Consider the following 16,858-nt stretch of genomic DNA (forward strand, 5'->3'; position numbering starts at 1 on the left):
GAATAATATTACAACAAAATAAAATACGGTTTGACCTCCCAGGGGCAGAAGGGAGAATGCAACATAAATTAACACACGGCGTGTACTCCCATCCTCCTGCTCCATGCATTTCTTTTGAAAAAACTCCTTAGGAGTATGCAGCACCCAACGCAGGCTCAAACACTCATCTGCCGTTGGCGGCGTGCGTCAAAATTACATCATACTTCTGACGTCAGGTGTGGGAGTTTGTCAGTTTTGTTCTACACCCCCATCCATATGTTTTACCTCCATCATCACACAAAGCGGAGCTCTCCCGGCAACAGGAAAACAATGGGCTTACGCGCAATTAATTGCAAAGATGTTTAGTAATACTTTTCATTGAAAAGGAGATTTGCATATGCCGCTCTATCATGTGAATGTTGAGTAATAACTCATAGGTCTGAATTTGAACTGCGCTTGTTTCTTTAGTTCTTTTCTTTTCTTTTTCCATCGAAAAATAATTTGTGTTTCGAACACTGCCAATCAGGGGGCGAGAGTGGGTTGGGCAAACACTGCACCATATCCATAGTGGAGTAAAAAAATCACAAAGGCCTGTAAAAAACTTGCGGGTACGGTTTTACATGAGCATTTTTCGACATGTGCGAGTTTCGTTGGTTCCCCCTCGTTCACACTCTCGAAGTGTACGCGAAATTATTTGGGAAAGAGAGTACCAACGAAATAATTCTTCGCGTTTTGCACCATATCCGACTGCAACGGAGACAGTGAAATTGTCCGAAGATTTCGACTCAACCCTTGGTCAAGATGTGGGTGGAAGAATTTGGAGAGGTGTTTGACATGTTTAAGAGTAGTTGGCCGCTAACTTGGCTCTTTCTCGTACCGGTGCTGATCATGATTTCACCGGTTCACGCAGCCCACGAATTCAGCGCATATCGTATGCAGCAGTTTGATTTGCACGGGACACAATTCGGTAGGTTGGACAGTGTTGTGTAGTGAATAGTTTAGATACCTATTTCCGACACTACAGTACAGTCAAAGAAGCAGTACACCAAAATTAAAGGGAATTGGGGAAGGCGGTACCGCCGGTAGAAGTACTGAATTTTCATCTGATAATGGTCATGCATAATATTAATATAATTTGGAAAAGTTTCCGTATGGCGCCACCACTTTTTCATTCGATATGAAATAATATAGTATATCTAATTTACCTCAATGAGATATCCCTTTTTGTAAAAAATGTGTGAATAAGTGGTGGCGCCATACGGAAAGTTATCCCGTAATTTCATTCTTCCATTATCATGATTATGCAATTCGTTTGTTATGAAAATATCAAAATTATATTAATAACTGAAGTTATTTTATTAGCGCCTAATCTAATAAAGAAAAGAATAATAAATATAATTTTGATATTTTATTTTTAAACAAGTAAAGTTTTACATTAAAAATTTTTGTTTTTTAAATATTTATTTTTGTATTTTTGTTGCGGCCGGCTAGCATTTAGCCCCACCCTGACTACTGATGTGCAGGCATAGAGTCATATAGACCCAGTGACTGTGACACTGTACTCCTTTTTTCGTAAAAAGGAAAAGGATAAAGGAGTACGGTGCCCGAGTTACTGGGTCTTTGTGCTCGTAATTACAGGTTTTTTCAACAGCCTCTCACATCCCTAAGTGATCGTCACACTTTACATTGTCAAGTTTACATTTAAATCATCAAGCTTTATTCTTTTCTCTTGTTTAGGCTGTCGTAATGCCCTTGTCAACATGGAAGCAAGGCCTATCAACACCCCTGTGTTAACAAGACGTTGCATCATCACAAAACTGGCAGATCTAACTGCCGTTAGATACAGGGATATGATGGAACAATCAGCTGGTGGTCTACTCATATTAATACCCAAAGAGCTTAGTACCTTACCACAGGAAGTTATCAAGGTATTTATTTATGATGTTTTTACTGCATTTTTCCTTGACCAGTGTTGTAGCTAGACCTGTTTTAGTGGTGGGCTCTAAATTAAATCCAATTCGTTCAACCAAGGGTGGGCGGTTCAACCAAAAATGTTCTTGTTTAGATATGGGGCAATCGTTGCTGAGGGGCAATCGTTGCTGAATGGCAATCTGGGGAAAGTTTGTACTGGGCAGCACAGTGTATTCTACTCAGAGTGCTGGAGGAAATGTTTTAGTTCTAGGCAGGCATCACAGGCGATTTCCTTCATGCCCCCTGATCATTGCCATGATGCCTTTCAATTGCTTCAGTAGACATGTACAGTTTCCTGATAGGGTGCCCTCTGCCAAGAAGAAAATGCCTTGGTGCCCTTGCCCTTTCAAAAACAAAGCATGCATGCCTGCTGTATTCTGTAGCACTCTTCCTAAGAGTCATGTGAAATCTAAGCCCCCAGGTTTGCCGTCTTTTCATTATACAGGTACCGTTTCCTAGTTTCAGACTGTTTTGTCATCATTGACTCTCTCTAACCACTGATTATACTGTACCTTCCTCGTAGCATTGGTTAGAGTTAGAACCACAGATGATGGAGCAGGAGACGACGATGCCTGTGTATTTCGCTCACGAAGATGAGGATCTTCTTGAAATCCTTGAAGAAGTCCAGAGGGCTGGCGGCTCTGACCAAGCCGGTACTGCTGCAGAAGGTAATTGCCCATCAAGTGCTTTTTATTTTGACAAGACATAGCTAGTTGAACGTGAACCTGAAAACTGTCCATGAAATAAAGGGAAGGGACAGGGAGTTGGGAGAGGTTGTCAATAACAGTTTCCTTGTTTATTTTATTTATGAAAAATTTGTTGCAATAACCTTAACTTTCCCCCATCTTATGATATTCCTACCGCATGTTTTGTTTGGTTCTGTTGGACTGAGGACTGCATTGGTAAACCAGGCCCAATTTTATGGCTCTGCTTGCCACCAAGTTCTGCGCTTGCGGTCAACATTCTTCGCTTACATACAGTACAGTGCTTAAGCTCTGATTTTTTTGTGCTCTCTGTTTAACCTGGAGGATGTAGACTCACAAGCCGATATTCCCTGCTAACTTGTAAAATATGCTTGGTGTATTCGTGAAATTCCTGCTTTCATAATGTGCCTATTCTTGGCTTGCGGTAAGCAGAGTCATAAAATTAGCTCCTGATTGTGTGTTAACATGGGATACAGTGTTGGTATGCAAAGAACTTTCTGCGTACCTACAGGTTAACAGAAACATGTTATTGCCTTTGTTACCCACAGCTTTACTTGGTGCAGTGTATGCCAATGGCTTCCAGATGGTTGTGAGTGGACCCCAGGCTAAGCCAATCAAGGATGCACCCATCATCAGCTTGCAGGTAAAGATGACACAAATCCAGTTATTGACCTAAACAACCTGTCATAGTTTTTCTATCTTTAAAAAACCCACATACATGTAGGATGATATAAAATTGTAAGACAGTGTAAAAACAATCTCCCAAAACTCACTTGTTTAAAGGCACTAGACACTATTGTAATTGCTCAAAATAATTGTTAGCATAAAAACTTACTTGTTGGCGATCAATGGATAGTATAAAACATTAAGAGAGCAAAATTGAATCCTCACTAAAATATTTGAATTTGATATCGATACATCAGAATTTGATTTGAGGTCTTGACTTCCAGCATCTAAAAGCACGCAACTTCGTGCATGTCGTGTGACAAGGTTTTTTTGTTTTTGTTTTCATTATTATCCCCCAACTTCAATGACCAATTAAGTTCAAATTTTCACAGGTTTGTTATTCTGTGCATATGTTGAGGTACACCAAATGACAATTACCGATGGTGTAGAGTGTTTTTAATTGATGTGCTTTGCTTTTCCTGTTAATCTGTCTTGTTGTTTTTGTTTGATGCACAGAGTAAATTCACAGTATTACAATTATTTTGTGTTATTCTTGTGCAGGGCAAGCTGACAGGCAAGGGTGTAGAGGACCAGCTCCCCACCATTGCAATAGTCGCTCACTATGATACCTTTGGAATAGTTCCAGTAAGTTATAATCTCATATCCCACATCCATCCTCCCCTCCATGACCCTCCCCTCCCTAGGTAAGCTTGGGCGGTTATTCGGTATTACTAAGTAGTCTTGGTATTTGTTCAATACAAAGCCGTTTAAGAAATACCTTTGATTGAGCCTGGGCCCAATTTCATAGCGCTGCTTAACGGTAAGCAAATTTGCATGCTTACTGTAGCAGAAAAATTTGCTTAAGCCTTAGCGTATTTCACAGGTTAGCAGAAAAATTGGGCGGCCATATTGTGTGTTTACCGTGGATTTGCATTGTGACGTCATTTATTTTCGTGCAGTAAGCACCGGAAGGTTAGCATGCCTTTTTGTGTGCTTACGGTTAGCAGCGCTATGAAATAGAAATTGCACAGAAAGCAAAAAATCGGCTGCTAGGCAGCGCTATGAAATTGGGCCCTGGTTTTAAATTTCAATATCCTGATATAAACCGTGACTGAACGTGATTTAAGATTGAAGACACTTAAGAAGATTGAAAAGCTAATCTGTAAATGAAAAGAAAACAAATCCCAGTCACCCATTTTTAGCAGACTGTTCATGTTTGCGATTTTCCGGCAGTTTCCCATGGACCCTAGCCAAATTTCAAGTGATTCACAAGTTTTTTTTCAAACTGCCGTCGTGCCCTTCGCAACTTTTTATGATTGCCGTGATGCCCTTCCAAATTTTTGAAAATTGCCTTGGTGCCCTAAATTTTTACAAAAAGTCAAGGCAAAACTGCCATGCCCCTTAAAAGCCGAAGTATCAGGGCTGCACAACTACCTTTATACCACACATTGTAGGGCCTCACTTCAGTCAACTCAATGAGTTAGTCTGCATGGTTTTAAGTTTGTTTTGGGGTTGCATCCTTCCCCTTCTAAATCCTTAACTTACCCCCTGTCCTGTATCACCCAATTAACACGATTACTGTTACTTCTTGAAAATAAAAGTGTATTTGTACATGTATGTTTTCCTTTAACAGTATTTATCTTTTGGAGCTGATTCCAACGGTAGCGGGGTAGCAGCATTGCTTGAGCTCAGCCGACTTTTATCTAAGCTCTACTCCAACTCAAGAACTCATGCAAAGTATCCTTTTATTACACTCTGAAAAGTGTGTCTATAAGCATCAAATGGTGGATTATGTTGAATGGTCAGACAGTAGGAGGGTTTACTCTAAGATGCATTCACAGCATGGTATCATATTGCAGGCTGGTATAGCTTGTGCTATGGGCCCCTACTCAAGGTCACTGTTCCCAAGGCAGACCACAAACCACCTACTGTATGTGGACACCTTGTGCCGGGACTCTGGACTGCGACGGGAAGAGCTGCGTACAGCAATGGAGGACCAACATGTTTGGAGTGCCATCATGTTATGCTCTGCATCAACTGAATGAACAGTTTATCAATCATTCAAAAGCACTGTGGATTAGATTGAATGTTCAGACAGTAGGTGGGTTGACCATGTGTGATGTGGAGATACGTTCACTCACCACATGAAAATCAAATTTCAGGTTGGAATTTGGAAGTTGAGATGGTAATGCGTTCTGCTTTACCAGCCATGCTCCTAGTGGATGATACCTTTGCCTACTTCCTCATAATAGACTGTGAAGGGGGTATCCCTGTTTTAGCCCCAGGAGTAGGTGGCATTGTGTGACAGTTGATGTTGGGTTGACAGCCCAAAAGTGTAGCCTTATCTTGAAAAAGTGGCCTTCCGTGGCATTGTAATGTTAGGAGATCTGATCTTTCATAAAAAAATAATAGTATTAATAATAGTTGTCTGTAACTCAAAACATTGCATAGTCAGACAGTATAGCACAGATAGTCTTGCCATTAGTTCTTTTCCTGACCTGTTTTCTAGATATAATTTCCTGTTCCTTTTATCTGGAGGTGGTAAATACAGCTACCAAGGCACTAAGAGGTGGATCGAGGATAGCTTGGAGAGTACAGGTGGGTATTATAGGGGACAAGAAGAAGGCTGTCATGTGTAATTAGAAGTCAGGCGGAGACCATCGAGTTCTGGGCCCAATTTCACGGCTCTGGTTACCGCCAATTGTTGGCTTACAATCACCATTTTCTGCTAACTGCAAGCTGTGTGTACAAACATACTAACATGTAAAAATTTAATTTCTTGTAGTCTTGTTTTTTTAGCCAATGTTCACTTATGAAGAATAGTCCGTATTGGGAATACAACATTCTTAGAAGCGTTACTGACAATAAGTTAACCCAAGTCTTAGCGTCTCAGTTGTGTGGTGCATAAAACCTGATTTATTTTTTACATAACCACATTAATTCTAAGTGCAATGTTTCTCTCAATGCTTTATACTGTCGAATACTGCTGTAGTCTTCTAACCCAAAGTTTGCTATTGTCACTAAGAGCAATTACCAAGTGTACTCCTTCCCTTTAATGCTCATTAAGTTAAGTGAATTTTCTATTGATGTTTTAGAATCTTCGCTGTTGAGTGATGTCTCCTTCGTGCTGTGTTTAGACAGCATTGCAGCAACGGACAACTTATTTTTGCATGTTTCAAAACCACCTAAAGAAGGATCAATCTCACATCAAATCTTCAAGGTGAGTGCAACCTCACGTTTGTGGAACCGTTTTACTGTTTTTATCCTATATACATGTAACTATAGATAATACAACTTACCTGTGAGATATTTTGGTCACATTTTTGAGATATCAACGTAAATCGGGAGCGAGAAGAATAATCCAAAACTGGAATACACAAATTTAAGAGACTCTTATCAGATTCAGATTTTGGGGGATAAAAACTTGTATTTCTTCACTACATAAAGGTCAGATTAGTGTACTGGTATCTTGCCTTGACTTTAAAGGTACACGTTGCCTTGGATCGGACGAGTTGGTCTTTGAAAAGTGTTTGAAACCGTTTGTTATGAAATGCACATGATTAGAAAGATATTTTAAAAGTAGAAAATAATGATCAACACAAGTATCACTGGAAATTGCGTGGTTTTCCTTTTACATCATTGACTAACACAGTCGGCCATTTATTGGAGTAAAATTTTTGACTCCCATTTGACTCTCATAAATGGCCGACCGTATTAGTTCGTAAAGTAAAAGGAAAACCGTGCAATTTCGAGGCATGTTTGTGTGGACCATTGTATTCTACTTTTAAAACATCTTTCTAACCATATGCATTTTATAACAAACGGTTACATGTACAAAGACCAACTCGACCGATCCAAGGCAACGTGTTCCTTTAACTTCTGGGACCCGGGTTCAAATCCCACCATGGGTACTACAAGTATTTGGATTGGGTTTTCAGTCCCTGTCTGACTGCATGGTGGTTCCCTTGAACAGTTCTCAGGGGTTTTCCTCCAACATCTCAAACTGAATTTCACTTCCTTGTCTTCTCTCCATTGGGTTCTTGGCTAGTACAGTGATTAAGTTCGCTATGGAGAGTCCTTGGCATCACAACCAGAATTGATCATTGAAATGAAATCAAACTTATAATAATAACCAATTCTTATATAGCCCATTTCACAATAACTTAATGCTCTTTGCATTCGTGCCCTGGTCATAGGGCCAATAACATCCCTTTTTAATGTTTCTCAGCTCCCTTGGGAGTATACAACCTGGGCAACAGTTTATATCACTTCAAAGGCTTTTCCGTTCACAATATCAACCTCCACCCTCGCAGGTACCCATTTATACACCTGGGTGAAGAGAAGCAATTATAGTTAAGAATCTTGCTCAAGGACACAAGTGTCACGACCGGGATTCGAACACACACTCCGGTGAATTATCACCAGAACTTGAACTCCATGCACTTAACAACTCGGCCATGACACTCTACCGATCATTTTTCTTTTTCATTTAGGAAATGGAGACGGTCTCCAACAACCTGTATCCACATGTCAATTTCAGCATGATACACAAGAAGATCAACTTGGCTGATGACTTACTGGCGTGGGAGCATGAGAGATTTAGCATGCGTAGACTGCCAGCAGCAAGTCTCTCACATATGAAAACGCACAAAGACGAGTATAGGACTTCCATGTTGGATGATAGGTGGGTTTTATTAAAGCCATTGGACACTTTCTGAACAGTACACAAACATTTAAAGTTCATAGATTTACAAATAACTTACAGGGTTTACAGAGGGTAATGGTGAAAGACTTCCCTTGAAATATTATTCCATGAAATGCTATACTTTTTTGAGAAAACATTAAAACAATTATCAATTCTCGATATCGAGAATAACTGATTTATTTTAAACACATGTCATGACTCATGTGCGGAAACAATGGTGGGTTTTCCCGTTATTTTCTCCCGACTCCGATGACCGAGTGAGCCTAAATTTTCACAGGTTTGTTATTTTATATATATATAAGTTTTGATACACGAAGTGGGGGCCTTTGGACAATACTGTTTACCGATGTTGTTCGATTGCCTTCATTGACCATACTCTGGATTGGTGGCTATGGCTAATTTAGACATGGCCATAGCTATGTGGTTTTTAACACTTGTCACAAATTTGTTAACTATTTTTTGCATTTATACTCTCGGTCCATTTGGTTGGTAAGTTGTTTGCAACAGCTAATTCTATTTTCTCAAATTTGTAATCGGTGTAATAATAATTAATCGTTTTCTTTTTTTTAAGTTGTGATTTGTAAATGTTATCTTGCTTTATTTTAATATTGTGAAATTTGTAACAAGAAGTCAGCTCGATCCACTAAGCAAAAGTACATTTGAAGTAGTCCTGGTTGATTTCCTACCTTCCCCCCAGGTAGCAGTTATTTATTACGCAGGACGTTTCTGTTCAGAACCAAGTAGTCTCCCGAAATTCCAAAATCTACTCAGCGGCAGTAGAATAAAAAAGCAAGACCTACTTCCCAAAGGATAAAATCTACGCAGCAAAGTAAATACACAAATTGTTTAACTGTAAACCAAATATACATTCAGTCATGTTTACTTATTTTCACAGGTCAAGAGTGGATGTTGACGTTTTAGCACGTAACATCAAAGTACTAGCAGAAGCATTAGGGAGACACATCTATGGTATTAGCAAAAACAGCATAGATCAACAGCCGGAGATCTTTGTAGATGGAATGGTGAGTTTGAGAAGCTTCTGGTTCTCCCAGTTGAAATTTTAAAAAAATATTTCAGAGTGATTTTTAGTTGGATTCAAATAGAAGCCTTGGCTTATTTAAATAGGCTCCTTCTCACTGCATTCTTCTGTAATAATAATAAATAATAATAATAATCACATCATTAATATTGCGCTTGATACCAGGTTTTGAAGTGCTGAACAAGGAGTGAGTGATAAACAAAATGACAATTAAAAGTGGGATGAAATGGCAGAAACTGAAAAGCTTAGATGGATTTAAATAAGTGTGTTTTAAGAGCGGTTTTAAATGAGTCCAGTGTAGTGGATGCACGGATGTAGACGGGAAGATTGTTCCAAAGAGTGGGAGTGGCGATTGAGAAGGATCGGTTTCCATAGCGAGTGCGGAGGACCAGACTTTAATTCCAGGTGGGCGGAAGATGATGAACGGAGAACACGAGTTGTAGGTTGCTTTAATATTACTAAGCTCTTATATAATAATGATAATAATAAACGGCTTTTATAACCCCAAAAGGGTCCCGATGCACTTCACAGAGGTTAAAAATATGAAGCAAATTCAGACCATACGTATATAAACCTTTATCGCATCCGAAGGACATATATCAAAGTGCTCTGTATTTTTTCCTGCAGGATATGTGGAGCTGTGCTTTTAAGTACCAGATCTATTCCTTTAAAGCACCATTTAATGGTTTACGAAGTGATGTTGTGATATGCCGCCGATCAGACCAGGGACACCGGGGTGAACCCCTTTTCTTTACAATATTTGCACTGGGTTCTTTTTAGGTGCATCTACACAACACGCGGGACCTCTGGCTTTGATTTTTAATAGGCCTAATTTTCAACCATAAATATCAGTTCGTAGAATGACGGATGATAGTATGATGGCAAGTATTTTAATATAAATCCATTTGACTGTGTTAAAATTGGTCCTTTATTTATTTATGCAATTATTTTCAACTTTTCAGGGTATAAATAAAGACTTCCTCGGGTCATGGGTCAACTTCTTATCGTCTAATCCTCGTCCAGCACAACTCATGGTGTCTAAAGACCAGCCAGTCTTAGTCACACTGGAGAAGACATTGTCTAAACATCTCAATAATGAGGTCAAGATGGTATCCATTAAGGCAGATAAGAGGTGGGTCAGTCAAGCTGCACAGTACTCTCATCTTGTTTGTTCTGAAATGTATGGGTATTAAGCTTCTATTCATTCATTCAGTCGATGCGGAGCATCGGATGATGGCCCTCCAAACACGTTGGTCCTCCATTGCTGTACACAGCTCTTCCCGACGCAGTCCAGAGTCCCGGCACAAGGTGTCCACATAGGTGGTTTGTGGTCTGCCTCGGGAACAGTGACCTTGAGTAGGGGCCCAAAGCACAAGCTTGCTCACTGCCAGCTCAGCATGTCTGAGACAGTGACCTGCTAGTCTCAGCCTTCTTGCCCTAATCTTGGTGCTATTGCACTCGAACCCAGGCTGTTTGACCATAGGTTGACTACTGTGGTTGACCATTTGGAACCAGCCTTCGTGCCCATGGTTTCTTCACTGGTCCCAACAGCATGTTCCATTCTAATATGTTTTAAGCGCAGAGGGGAACCAGTGACACTGTAGCATAAAGGTAGAAGGTTGACTAGACTTCCAAATGAGCCGTTCCAGTGAGTGCGTCACTGCGCATGTATGTTGCTGGTCAGCAGTCAACCAGGGGTCATCTATTTGTGCCCACTTGAACTGAACTTGTTCATAGTTGAAGACATTGTTCATGTTTTGTGTTGTTTGTTGTTGTTGATCTTCCCCAATAAGGGAACTCGGCAAACTCCCACTAGGGGATATAAACGGAAAACTGGCAATAGCCAATCTCTCTCATACAAACTTTGGTATAACATCAAACGAGAATAACTTGCTGTCATCAGGAAAACACCAATGTAACAACATACTTGGTAAATTTTCTTGAAAATGCTACCAATAGTGGGAGGGTAAAGCCCTTTTCACACGAGAGAAATTTAGCAAGGGTCCCTTGCTAAATTGCGGCATGGTTGTAAATTCTTACAAAATGTACCTCGTGTGAAAGAACAACAATTTTTGGAGTGTCCAGGGTCCCCCTTGTAAAATCTTGTCCAACATTGCTACAATGTGTGGGAGGTCCAGACCTACGACAAAGTGTTACACTAGCAGAAGTTGACCAAGGGCTACGTCATCGTGTGAAAGGAACCCTTGTTTATTGACCGACGCCCTGGGTGAAAGTGCCCATACAGCGCATGCTATTGTGGGTGCTATCTTGTCCAATCAAGGTGATCAGGATTACCAATTCGTCATATTACTCTCATGGCGCACAAGGGTTGTTAATTTTTTTAATTTGCAGTGTGAAGGCTCACAAAATCAGTCGTGCACGGTGATAACAAATAAACAAAACATGCTGGTAAGTTTTGTAGCAAAGGACCCTGGCTATATTTTTGCCGTGTGAAAAGGGCTTTAGGGGGCGGTTTTCCCTCTCCTTCCATGTCTGGGACCCCAGTTTGAATCCCGGCGCTATGTATGTTTTGTTTCAGTCTGAAACACTTTCTGATTATGTGGGTGTGCCCTGGAATAATTCTCTGGGATTTTGCTCCCCCATCTAAAACTGAAACTTTCTTCCTTGGCGTCTCTCCATTGGGTCCTTGGCTAGTACCGTGATTAAGTTTGCTTTCTTTTGAGAGAGACCTTGGCTCCAGAATTAATAAATGAACACTGCTGCAAGAGAGCGGTTTTGGAAGCCAGATTTTCTATTAATAGCATGTATTGTATTTTGTTGTTTGCAGAGAGCCTGAATTTGTCTTCTATGATGGTATGAAATTCACCATGTATGCCTACAAGTAAGTCCAACTTAAAATCTGTATGACCTATGATCATTTAGGACTCATCTCATCTCGAGTTAGGTCGAGTAACTCGCCCTAACTTAGGATTAATCTTAAGGTCTGCATGCTACAGTGCAGGGTTGGGACTCGTCCTAAAAGTCCTAAGATTAGTCTTAAGTTAGGAAGAGTTTTGTGAAATCGACGGCTGTACACTTATCATTAAAGGGAAGGTATACGTTTGGTAATCTCTTTTTAAAATAATAGCAATAAATACTTTATACTTGGTTAGAAAAGAACAGCAGCTTCGATGGTATAAAACATTTTGAGAATCATTTCACTTTGAAGTAAAGTGGCTATGAAAAAAAGATATCAGGTTTTTATCCCCCAATTCTTGAGTCTGAGAATCGTAACTATCTGAAACATTTCTCAGAGTGTGTATTTAATTCACAGATTAATCTCATGGCCACGCTCATGAGTGATTTCCAAAATGTGTATGTCCCCTTATTTAAACTTTGCTGCCAGTTGGTATTTTGACATTAATATTAACGAATTAATTAAACCAACACAAATATTGTTATGTCAACTTGAACTGTAATTGAGATGAATTTTAATTTTGGTTTTTACCCATACACCGATGTGTGTTAGCACTGTATACTCGGTACTTCCCGAGTCCTGTGAAAAAATATCACAGGCATGTTACTCGGGTGGGATTCGAACCCACGACCCTTGCAATTCTAGAGCAGTGTCTTACCAACTAGAGATGAATCTATTATCATTTTATGAAATGGTGTATTTTCTTGCAGTGTGAAGCCAGCTGTATTTGATCTGTTTCTGGCAGCAGCTATTGCTGGGTACCTAGGAATCATTTATCTTGCAGTGCAGGTGAGCAAACAGGAAAAACAAAACAAAAACACATAGATGAAAACATCTTCAGCTTAAAGACAGTGGACACTATTGGTAATTGTCAAAGACCAGTCTTCTCACTTGGTGTATCTCATCATATGCATGAAATAACAAACCTGTGCAAATTTGAGCTCAATCGGTCGTCGAAGTTGCGAGATAATAATGAAAGAAAAAACACCCTTGTCACACGGAGTTGTGTGCTTGATTTCGAGATCGTAAACTTGAGGTCTCAAAATCAATTCGTTGAAAATTACTTCTTTCTCGAAAACTACTCCACTTCAGAGGGAGCCATTTCTCACAATGTTTTATACTACCAACCTCTCTCTATTACTCGATGCCAAGTAAGGTTTTATGCTAATAATTATTTTGAGTAATTACTCCACTGCCTTTAATCATATCTTTATCATTTCGAAACAATAGTTAGTGGCCTGACGTTTTGACCCTAGCAGAGTCTTTGTAGAAGGCTTAATGACAACACAACACACATGAACACAGGTGTAATAATAGTACTCAAGTGGAATATCATGATGGAGATAAAAGCACACAGATAAATGATGAACAGGGGATGAAGTTGAAGTTAAAACAAGGGGTTGAGGAAGGGGTTTGTTTGACCACATGAGTTGGGGAATACTAAAAGTCACGTCAATGATGGGAAGAGGGATAGACAATTAATGAATTAGTGAATGAGGCAGACTATGGCAGTGATGGGGATATCTGTGGTAAAAAGGAGAAGGCCAAGACAAAACTTTCTTGTCGTTTTCTTCTTGAATGTTCAGACCATGGTCTGAACATTTAAAGGAACACGTTGCCTTGGATCGGTCGAGTTGGTCTTTAAAAAGCGTTTGTAACCGTTTGTTATGAAATGCATATGGTTGGAAAGATGTTTTAAAAGTAGAATACAATGATCCACACAAATTTGCCTCGAAATTGCGTGGTTTTCTTTTACTTTGCGAACGAACAAGGCCGGCCATTTATGGGAGTAAAAAATTTGACTCTCATTAATGGCCGACGGACGGTGTTAGTCGACGAGGTAAAAGGAAAACCACGCAATCTCGAGTGATACTTGTGTGGATCATTATATTCTACTTTTAAAATATCTATCTAACCGTATGCATTTCATAACAAACGGTTTCAAACACTTTTCAAAGACCAACTCGTCCGATCCAAGGCAACGTGATAAGAAGGAAACAGAACTAGAGGGAGCACGCTAACTGAGTTAAAGAACCTGGACACTTTTGTACGTTAAAGAACCTGGACACTATTATCTCATTATATACATAATGTAAAATAGCAAACCTGTGAAAATTTGAGCTCAATCGGCCGTCGAAGTTGTGAGAAAATGATAAAAGAAAAAACAACCTTGTCACACATAGTTGTGTGCTTTCAGATGCAAGTTGAATTCGAGACCTCATCTAATTCTGGGGTCTTGAAATCAAATTTGTGGAAAATTACTTCTCTCTCGTAATTACGTTACTTCAGATCAGAGGGAGCCGACTCTCACACTGTTTTATACTATCAACCTCTCCCCATTACTCGTTACCAAGTAAGGTTTTATGCTAATAAACATTTTGAGTAATTACCAATAGTGTCTGCTGCCTTTAATCTAAATATTTGGAGAATTAGCACACGTGAAATATTAATTTCATAACAAACCCATTTTTGTAGCCCAAAGCGCCCAATCCGAATGCAATGTATCCTTTAATGCTCACTTTTCCTTCTTTCTTTGGCAGCACTTTTCAACCCTTTTGGCCTTAGTAAAAAAGTACTCATCACCAGCCCCCACCAAGGAGTCCTGAGTGATGATGTCATGATGATGTCATCAGCGGCAAAACTATGAGTAACTCGTTGTTTTTTGAACATTTATACCGAAACATTTCGTAGTGTGTAAGATGCTTGTGACTGTCTTCTGTGTTTGTTAGTTTGGTGTGAAAGGAGGGTGAGAGTATGTGAATGTGTTTAATAATTAGGAAGTTGAATGTTTGTATTATTTTGAATATAATGTTGACTGATAGGAAAATTATTCCATTGAACCCTGGTGGATATAGGCCTGGGCGACTTGTGAAAGTTACTACTCGACTAGTCGCACGTCGATTTATTCTTAATTCCAAAGCTGCATTGCGGCATATTGTTTTCCGCAGGCACAATACATTAAAAATCACGCTGAAAGTATTAAAGAATTGTGTTGGTAATTTTTAAATGTGTTTCATAAATAAATCATGTTATCGAATAGTGTTGTGTGCGACACATTTGGCTCACCAAGCAGGTAGTTGTGACTAAGTATTTTTTAAGTAGTCTGGCGGCCAATTAACCGAGCAATTGAAAAATGGTAGTCGCAACGCGACTTAAAGCATTTAATTGTCGCGACTTCCACACAAGTCGCACTAGTCGCCCAGGCTTAGTGGAAATCTAATATCAACTAAATAAGATTATTCAAATTGATTGAATCGGTTTGCTGACTTCCTGGGCAGTATTATCAGGAACTTCAACCCTTCAGCATTTTGTAACTCGGCACATCAACCTTGTGACTGAATCCTCACCCCTGCACACTGCACCACTCACTCAAAAGCACGACGCAAGTTTCCAAGTTAAAAAATACTAGTTTTCTGAGGGATGCTTTACCTACAATTTTTTTTTTTCATATCTTTACTACTTATTTTTCGATCACACTGATTTTAATAGTTCATATTATGAAAAGCTAAATATGAATTTACGCCATTTGCAATTTAGATCTGAAAAATGTCTGGTACAATGACTTGCTAGATAACACGTCACTGCATAAGTTCAAATTCGTCAGACAATAGAGACAGTTGCTATGACACATGATTATGGTCAAGTGTTTGCTTAGTTTTGTAAGAGACGGTGAACACCAGTACACAGTTCTGAATGAATGTGTATGGCATAATGGTAACCATGGGTTGCTCATCTCGGGGTGCTTTTCAAAAGCCCAGAAACTTTTGATATAGCAACCGTCTCTATACGTAGATGATGTAACCTATGTTTACATTCAAACGGCCCTCTGTTGAAAAAAACACTGTATATTTATGTCATGTTTCGCCGGGCAAAAAGACGCATAGTCATGGTAAGATGGCATACACTTTCAATTCTAGCTGGCTGCCAAAACACAAAAGTTTTGCCCAGCGGTATGCACACGAATCATGTTATGGTTTTCAAGTGACGTCAGAGGTCCAGCGTCTATAGTCTGAGGAACTCAAATGTAAGCTGTAACTTGTGCCTAATAACTAAGTAATTGTACGAGACATTATTCAAATCTAACTCACAGAAGGCTTTCTCAAACTGTATGACTTATTTTTTGTTAATCCACCTTTTTGTTTAAGTCTTCCTTGTCATAACAGAACTCTTGAAGATTTTTTTTTCCCCAAACAGTAATGTGCAATTTATTGTCTAATATGCCAAGAGACAAATCCACGAAGAAATGTAGCCAGGTTTTTGTTGTTGTTTTTCTTTATGTGGAATCTATAAAAAAAAAATAGTCAGGTGCTAATTAATTGTTTTGAGTTATCATCTAACATGGGCCCAATTTCGTAAAGCACAACAACGTGTTAAAGACACTGGATACTATTAGTAATTGTCAAAGACCAGTCTTCTCACTTTGTGTATCTCAACATATGCATTAAATAAAAAACCTGTGAAAATTTGAGCTGAATTGGTTGTCGAATGTGTGAGAGAATAATGGAAGAAAAAAAACACCCTTGTTGCACAAGTTGTGTGCTTTCAGATGTTTGATTTTCGAGACTTTAAAATCAAATTCTGAGGTCTCAAAGTCAAATTAAAATAGTTTAGTGAGAAATTACTTCTTTCTCAAAAACTATGTCACTTCAGAGGGAGCTGTTTCTCACAATGGTTTATCAACAGCTATCCATTACTCGTTACCAAGTGAGGTTTTATGCTAATAATTATTTTTAGTAATTACCAATGGTCATAGTGTCCAATGCCTTTCAGCAGAGACAAAAAACTTGCTCAGCAGAAATAGGTTACCTGCCATCATTCCATGAAGTTTACACTGTTGCCACTAGTGCTGCGCTAATGATTTGCTAAGCCAAATTATT

General features: G+C 39.3%; 1 protein-coding gene across 1 annotated transcript; it reads left to right on the forward strand.

The window, feature by feature from the left end:
* The first annotated feature begins 659 nt into the window (after window positions 1–659).
* On the forward strand, window positions 660–15,855 carry LOC117295985 (nicalin-1-like). The gene is made up of 14 exons (XM_033778814.1): window positions 660–946; window positions 1,717–1,907; window positions 2,474–2,618; window positions 3,203–3,297; window positions 3,882–3,965; window positions 4,954–5,057; window positions 5,830–5,918; window positions 6,416–6,540; window positions 7,814–8,004; window positions 8,921–9,047; window positions 10,027–10,196; window positions 11,853–11,906; window positions 12,692–12,770; window positions 14,522–15,855. Exons 1-14 carry the CDS (start codon window positions 781–783, stop codon window positions 14,585–14,587), a joined length of 1,686 nt encoding a protein of 561 aa, XP_033634705.1. The 5' UTR covers window positions 660–780; the 3' UTR covers window positions 14,588–15,855.
* The last annotated feature ends 1,003 nt before the right edge of the window (window positions 15,856–16,858 follow it).

The sequence above is a fragment of the Asterias rubens genome, chromosome 10, assembly GCF_902459465.1.
Source record: "Asterias rubens chromosome 10, eAstRub1.3, whole genome shotgun sequence".
Lineage (NCBI taxonomy): Eukaryota > Metazoa > Echinodermata > Asteroidea > Forcipulatida > Asteriidae > Asterias > Asterias rubens.

Coding starts and splice junctions, on each gene's coding strand:
- LOC117295985 (XM_033778814.1), top strand. CDS start 781: ATGTGGGTGGAAGAATTTGGAGAGGTGTTTGACATGTTTAAGAGTAGT. Junction 3,966..4,953: donor ATACCTTTGGAATAGTTCCA/GTAAGTTATAAT, acceptor TTCCTTTAACAG/TATTTATCTTTTGGAGCTGA. Junction 5,058..5,829: donor AACTCAAGAACTCATGCAAA/GTATCCTTTTAT, acceptor CCTGTTTTCTAG/ATATAATTTCCTGTTCCTTT.